The sequence below is a fragment of the Epinephelus moara genome, chromosome 19 (genome assembly GCF_006386435.1).
Source record: "Epinephelus moara isolate mb chromosome 19, YSFRI_EMoa_1.0, whole genome shotgun sequence".
In the NCBI taxonomy this organism is placed as follows: domain Eukaryota; kingdom Metazoa; phylum Chordata; class Actinopteri; order Perciformes; family Serranidae; genus Epinephelus; species Epinephelus moara.
This window is the reverse complement of record NC_065524.1, coordinates 39,135,397-39,143,331: the sequence shown is the minus strand read 5'-3', so window position 1 is coordinate 39,143,331 and position 7,935 is coordinate 39,135,397. Positions and strand designations below refer to the sequence as shown.

General features: G+C 43.2%; 1 protein-coding gene across 1 annotated transcript in view; it reads right to left on the bottom strand.

The window, feature by feature from the left end:
* Positions 1-7,935, bottom strand: part of LOC126406825 (1-phosphatidylinositol 4,5-bisphosphate phosphodiesterase beta-1) — a 46,660-nt gene that overhangs the window by 24,480 nt on the left and 14,245 nt on the right. Inside the window, exons 6-11 of the mRNA XM_050071341.1 lie at positions 7,059-7,112; positions 6,414-6,489; positions 5,755-5,855; positions 3,815-3,978; positions 2,238-2,384; positions 1,114-1,271 (exon numbers count right to left, since the gene is read on the bottom strand). Coding sequence (XP_049927298.1) covers positions 1,114-1,271; positions 2,238-2,384; positions 3,815-3,978; positions 5,755-5,855; positions 6,414-6,489; positions 7,059-7,112 — 700 coding nt within the window. The remainder of the gene's footprint in view (positions 1-1,113; positions 1,272-2,237; positions 2,385-3,814; positions 3,979-5,754; positions 5,856-6,413; positions 6,490-7,058; positions 7,113-7,935) is intronic.

Here is a 7,935-nt window from a genome sequence, read left to right as displayed (position 1 = left end):
AAATTCAGGACGACAATAGATTATAAAATTTTTCGCCAGGTGTGACTTATATTCCAAGTTTGGTGAGTTTTGGGGTATGTTCAGGCAGTGAAAAATGCGATCATATGGACGGAAGAAAAAATAAATAAAATTAAAAAAAATAATCGGGAGAAAAACAACAGGGACCTCGCAGGTCTCCTGCTCGGGCCCTAATAAAAGTTAACAAAATAAAGACGCCTGGTACATTCGTTACAGCCATATCAGTTTGTAAAAATAAAGACGCCTGGTACATTCGTTACAGCCATATCAGTTTGTAGAACAGTTTTGAACAGTTAGCACAAGAGGCTGCACTGCAACGTGCAAATCACTCCTTCTCGTGGCTGCCTGCACTTTCCCTGTCCTCGCGGCTGCAACTTGCGCTCTCTTCATCTACTTCATCGCCACTGCCGTACACAGTTTAAAAACTACAACACCCATAATTCATGTAGGAACTGCTGCAGCCAATGTGCAGCCGGCAGGAGCTGCATGACGACTAAACCACCATGATCAGTTTTTAATGTTTTATCAGGCAATAACTCCTCCAGACTCTGCTCTAGTGTCATTTTTGGGACAATTAGGGCAGGATTCAGGATTCAGGATTCAGGATTCAGGATTCGGGACTGTCCGGTCACCCTAATGACAGGTGTGATGTAGACTCTTTGATGAAACTGTTGACAACTGCTGGACATCTGGAACATGACATTTACACTGCTTTGGTGTGCGAGGTCACAAAGCAAAAAGGTTTGGAATCCATGAATCTTAATCTTGATCAATGTATTTAATATGCTCACTATGTTTTTTCTTGTCTGAAATCATCTGCAAAGTCATTGTAGTTTTCAAATGAATGAAGTGCAGTAAAAAGTTTGAACTGAAGTAAAGGGAAGCATCAACTAGCATGATATGTAAATACTCAAGTAAAGTACCTCAGTACTTCGGTAAATGTACTAAGTTACTTTCAACAACGTGAGACATTAAACATAAAAAGTCCAGTGAACATGTTGAATCGACAGTGATTTGTTTAACCTGGTTCATTATGTGAAGCTACCATCAACAGGAAGCTTCAGAGACTTGTGATACCACGCTGTGCACACACACCTTAAAAGGGATTTCCGATGTCATGGTGAACCCGTGTGTGATGACGGGTTCCTCCTCAGCAGTTCGTCCTTTCCAGACATCTAATTCCACACAGCGGCATCCGGCCAGGAGAACCTGCCTGTACATCTCCACCGAGGAGCTTCCTGCCAGCTGGCCCGCTGAAACACACGCACAGGAAATGAAATCAGACATTATGACAGATTCAGATTCAAAGCTACTTCTCTTCTACACTGTCAGTGATAATTAACACTTACATGCTGCAGAGCGTCATATAAGGACTGTAAAGATTGTGTAATACTGAGACTGCACTCTAGGGCAAAGTCACAACATGAGGTTTTCCTGTTCTTATAAAGTGGGAGAGCTGTGATGCACTTTGTGTACGTGGTGTATTTAAACAAGATTTACAAGCAAAAAGCAGGACATAGACCAAACCTAACGCCCCAAACCTAATGGTCTGATTTTACGTTCTTTAGACACGTGACTGCCCACCTTCCTAAGACCTGGGGTCTCATTTATAAACACTGCATACGTAGACGGGAAATTGGCGACACAGATGGTGAGGCAGAAGCCTGATTGTAGATATTGTCGTACGTACATTTTAGTACAGATACACGCATTGTTTTATAAATGAGTCCCCAGAACACAACCCAGACCTCACTCTCTAGGCCCAGCTCTGCTTCTAAAGTCTTTTTCTTACTGCCACAAATGCACAGCAGGTGTTTAATGGAGGTGATTTTCTGAGGTGTCGTTGAGTTCAGTGTCACTTTGAAGAACTGTAACGGCTCACAGAGTTTAGCTTTATGTTCCCCCGACGCTCTGCTTTGTTCAAACTGTCATCTTGTTCAGAGATTTTGGATGTGCCAGAGTCACAGCAAATAAAAACTTCTAAACAAATGAAACAAACCGAATGAGAAAATGGCGAAGCACCAGAATCAGCTCTGACTGCTGTTTGAACACAGTTCATTTTATTGGATGGATGTCAACAACCATCCTCACACTGCTGTAAAGTTCTGTGAAGTTTGTTTTGTTTCCTGACAGACACTGAATACATCAATGTCTTAATGCAAAGTAATGGATCCACTGCAGGTGGAAGGTGTAGTGTGTGTGTGTGTGTGTGTGTGTACCTGTCAGGTATGTATTGTGTGATGAGTTGATGATGTAGTGAGACAGGGGGAAGCTCATGTCTTCGGACTGATCCAGTTTCTCTGGAGGGATGACTCCGTTCTCATCACTGGACAAATAACTGGAGAACGCCTGGACAGAGATGATGTCTACAACACACACACACACACGCACAAAAAAACCCATTAGGATATTGACTTTTGATGTGGACATGGGGCCATGACCACCCTGATACCATTGCTTCCCCTCCATGGCCCTTTCAAAAACAACTGGAGGCCACCATCACTCTCATTCAGATGCTGTGGTGCTCAAAGTTCGTGTAAAGGTTGTGGTGTCTTGTTAAACAAAGCAAACCAACCAAGTCTCCAAGTCTCTTCAGAAAGGGGGCTAAACAATGCTTCAAAGTATGTCGAAATTGTGCGAGGAAGCAACAGGCATGACCATTTTTCAAGAGGTCCCTTGAATTCTCACCTCAAGATATCTGAATGAAAATGGGTTCTTCAGGTACCAATGAGTCGTCCCAAAACTTTAGAAGGTATGTTCCAAGAAAAATATTTTGCTCCTTTCAATCAATAAGCACTGTCACCCCACGGCAAGAAAGTTCCTGATTCAAACCCCAGGGTGGGGGGGCCCTTCTGTGTGGAGTTTGCATGTGCTCCCTGTGTCAGCGTGGGTTTCCTCCAGGTGCTCCAGCTTCCTCCCACAGTCCAAAGACATGAAGGGTTAATTGGTGACTCTAAATTGTCCGTAGGTGTGAATGTGAGTGTGAATGGTTGTCTGTCTCTTTGGGTGCTTTCATAACTGCCCTGTTGGGTTCAGTTCCATTGAGCTCAAGTTCGTTTGCCCCCTCAGTTTGGGCAATCGCACTCGGGCGCGCACCAAAACAACCGGACCGAGACCTTCTTGAAGAGATGGTCTTTATCTTGCAAGTGTACTCTTTTTCAACGTTTGCTTTACTTCCTGGATTTTTCCCACATGGAAATTCTGACCAATCAAGAGCAGCTTTCTCACACAAGGCATTTGATCTGGTCCTCTTGTAAATGCTGCCGTGAGAACTTTGGAACAACATGAGTCCCTGATTCAGACCAAAGCAGACGACTCTAGGGCTGAAAGCATCCTATGTGTCAGTCCTCTGATAGTCATCTGGGGTAGGCTCCAGCCCCCCCCCAGTACCCCAACAGGATAAGCAGTTACGGAAATTGAAAAATGAAATGTATATCAATATGTTCTTCCTTTCCAAGGCTCTCCATATTAACATAGTTTACTTCTAGCCTACTTCAACATTGTAATCGAATTTTCTTGGGGGCGCCTCAGGGAGGCGGTGCTGGATTCCAAGTTGGTGCCAAATTTACTTCTGGCAGATTCCAACACAAATGTGAGCGCATCAAGAGCTTATTTTAGCAGTTTCCCACTCTGTGGGTGTGTGGGAGGGTTAGAGGAGTATTTTGGTATCAATGCATGTATAAAAGTACATGTGGTGAACAAACACAGCTGACCTGCTAACGGCATCTTAAGCTATTTTGGAACACAGAGGAAAAATAGCAAATACAAGACTGTGTGTGTGTGTGTGTGTGTGTACCTTGCTTCAGCTGTTCCTTGTCATGCTGGTACCTCTCCATCAGAGCGTGTGTCTGTGCAGGACGGAGAGGCGGGTAGAGGATTTCGTTCAGCCTCGGGTCTCTCTGCTTGTTGTTGACGAACTCTGTCATCTGATCGACTGACAGCGTGCCGTCAGCCCATCCTCTGCAGGACAGAGCGGGGTCGGGGCGGAGGTTACAGCATGTCTACAGATCCTCAAAACATCTTACTTTAAAAGTAGTGAATTATATATCAGGTCCAGTGCAGCTGCAGTATGTCCACAGGTTATTTTCATATCAGCTCTGCCTCCTTTAATTAAACTACACATAAACAGATTAGTAAAAGTTAAGTAGAAAAAACATTTCCAAAGCTGATATCTATTTTCTGGTAAATTAATAGACCTTTTTAATTACCCTTCAAAAAAATACTTTCTTGCTATAACAGTTAGTCCCTGGGTCCAATTATTTGTATGATTTGCAACTTTTTTTGGTCATTTTTATCTCACATCAGCATCAAGTGACTGTATATTCTAACTGTTGTTCAGACAACAGTTATCCTCATCCGTCTTGACCTGAGCGCAGCATGTGACACCATCAACCACTCCATCCTTCTCTCCTGCCTTGAAACCGCTCTCAACATCACCGGCACTGCACCCTCCTGGCTCAAATTCTACCTCTCTGACAGATATCAGTTCATCAACATAAACAACTGCAAATCCCCCCCCGCTCCCCTCTGCCAAGGTGTTCCCCAAGGTTCAGCTCTTGGCCCGCTCCTCTTCATCCTCTGCCAAGGTGTTCCCCAAGGTTCAGCTCTTGGCCCGCTCCTCTTCATCCTGTACATTCTCCCCCTTGGTCAAATAATCCGCCGTCATGGACTTCATCTCCACATCTCCACCAAAGCCATCACTCCTGCCACTCGCTCTACCCTCACCAACTGCATCACTGAAATAAAATCCTGGCGGCAAACCAGCTTCCTCAAACTTAACTGTGTCAAATCATAAGTCATCATCATCGGCCCCAAATCACCTCATCAAATCCACCCAAAACTTCTCCCTCTCCACTGATGGCTCCACTGTGCTCTCCTCCCCCCATGTCTGTAACCTTGGTGTCATCTTCGATCAAACCCTCTCCTTTGACCAACACATCAAACACATCACCAAAACAGTCCTCTTCCATCTCAGGAACATCGCCCGCCTCCATCCATCCCTCGCCTTTTCAGCTGCACAGACTCTCATCCACACATTCATCACTTCCAGACTGAACTACTGCACTAGTCTCCTCTACGGTTCATCACCCAAAACACTCAAGACACTACAATATATCCAGAATATCCTTCATAACCTCCACTGGCTCCCCATCCCCCAGCGTATCCACTTCAAAAAAGCTCTCCACAACCTGGATCCCACCTACCTGTCTGAGCTCCTCCACCTGCACACTCCCTCTCGCACTCTCAGGTCTGCTGATGCAAACCTCCCGTACTCCCCAACCAGGACTAACCACCGCACTGGGGGGACAGGGCTTTCTCTATTGCTGCTCCCACTCTCTGTATCTCACTCCCTAAATATATCAGATACTCCACCACTCTCCACCTTCAAGAAATCCCTTGTGAACTTGTGATGGCTATTTGTCTGCATTTTCTAACATTTTATAGACTGATCAATAGAAAATGTATTAATGCCAATAATTTCCTGAACATAATAATAGTCAGTACTGTGATTAACACTCCAGAGTTTAAGCCTGTCTCTTTAATCTCTCTCTGTGTGTACAAGTGGGACAGAAGATGAATCATTATTCATCATCCTTCCCATATCAAAGACGGTGGCCTGAAGCAAATAACAACGCACTTAAAAAGCAGAGTAGCTTGTTTAACATTAACGAGTCTTTGAGCTGATCACAGGTCAGTGACTGCAGCTGTTAATCAGGAGATTTTCTAAATACTCACTGCAGTTTGAAGATGTTGCCGAGCTCAGGACGAGGACACAGGCTGTCCAAAAAGCTCCTGTACATTTCAAGTGTAAAGTCTTCCAGCTTGATGCTGTCACCCTGTCAGATATATAGGACACGGACATTAACATAACCACACGTTTTTTAATTAGCAAGAACTGGAACTGCCAGCGTCGGAGACACTGTGTCAGCTTCAAGCATCTCCTTGCGTTTTATCCTCTTCCTATTGCTGTAAAAGGAAAAAAAAAGAAGTTTTTTAAACCTTAAAAAATAATCAAACATTTCTCTCCATCTTTGATGTATTTCCCAACTCTTCTCCATTAAAAAGAAGCTTTCTGTGCTCACAGGAATATTAAATGTGAGATTCAGTGTGAGCAGGGAATCTGACTTTTCTGCTTTTTCACTGGTTGCTTCAAAACTTGATGACCCAGATATTTGAGCTCGTTCCACCTCTCCGTGCACTGCAAGTCACTCTGGACAAAAAGCATCAGATAAAAGCCTCAACGGGAAAAAGAAAACGGAGATAGAAGAAGTGTGTGTGATGTAGTTATCCAAAGGGAAGGCAACGGCTTTTCAAAGCATGTATCCATGGCACATATAAACTATAAAACCTCATGTTTATCTACTGCCACTGATATTAAGATTCAAAGTACTTACCCGTCCGTAGGGCAGTTTGCAGCTCTCCAGGGCGTTCTCCACTCTCTTTCTGTCTGATGAAAACAGTCGAACGATGCTGAAAAAGACAATGACATCACAACATTATCACCTCACTCTTAACCACAACATGTCACCAAGCTGAAACGTGCAGTTTGACTTCTTAAAATATCTCCTCCCTCTAATTAACCACCCCAAATTTACTCCTCTAACTACCCCAAACGTCTTCCTACCCAATTCAACTTTCTTTACCTTGCTAAAACCCCCTAAACGTCACTTTCAACTCCTCCTCCTTTGACTTCCAAGATATATCAACTGACCTTAATTATACTGCTTTGGTTCTAAAGTACAGCTTTCCTTCGTAGCTGTATTATCCCATCTCATGCTCCGGCAGTGGTTGATTACCAGGTCAGTGCTGAATTAAGCACCTTCATGAATCCTGTCCCTGTTTTTGCTTTCCCAAGTGCACATGGAATTAAGTTTATTTTTGGAAGCAAGGGACAGGAAAGAGCAAAGTTTGAGTTTGTACGCGTCTCTACAGATTTCGGCGGGCTATTTTCTCCACATCCTCTACACCACCTACATTTACACGTGCCTCGAAGTTAACATGATTAAAGATTAGGAAGGTAATAATAATCAGGAACTCACTTCTTGACGGGGATTCTCCCCTCTGCGTTCGGCTGGAGGGTTAACCTGACGTACCTGGAACAAAGAGTGGACCAAAGTTCAGAGCTTTCTTCTTTTCCTTGATCACAATGGCTACTCATAAGATGAGGAAGAGGTTAAGAGTGGATATGAGAATAATTATCATGACCACAGACTTCAGTGATTCTCCTTCAATCTTCCCCCCTGTGTGGTTTAGATGAATTGACATGACTGACCAAATTTGGGTATGTAAGGTGAAGCAAATGTTCCCGGAACTGGCGATCTAAATAACAGGAAACAGCAGCTTAAGTGACAGGAAGCACCTTGAAAGTGTATGGGAAAGTTTGTACAAGTGTCACGTATTTGTGAATGTGAATGATGTACCATTTCTCAGGATTAAAAGACCCTTAAATGTGCAACTCTATGTCTGAGGCTCTCTTATTCTAAATCTCATTTATGCTACAACATAATTGGCCTTGTCGGCAGAGAGGGCCCTGGAAACGACATCTAGTTTACTGTGTGCGAGGAGGAGACCTTTTGATATTTAATTCTTTATGTGACCTTGCCAGAGTTTGTCGAGATGCAGTGGCTGATGTCTGAAATCCTCCAAAAAGAACCTTGAAGTTAATTGTAAATTGATTAAGAGACATGGGGGACTTGCAAATTTGATTTTAACATATGTATATATATATATATATATAGACAGTGGTGTGAAAAAGTGTTTGCCCCCTTCCTGATTTCTTACTTTTTTGCATGTTTTCCAAACTTAAATGTTTCAGATCATCAAACAAATTTAAACATTAGTCAAAGATAACACAAGTAAACACAAAATGCAGTTTTTAAATGAAGGGTTTTATTAATGAGGAAGAAAAAAATCCAA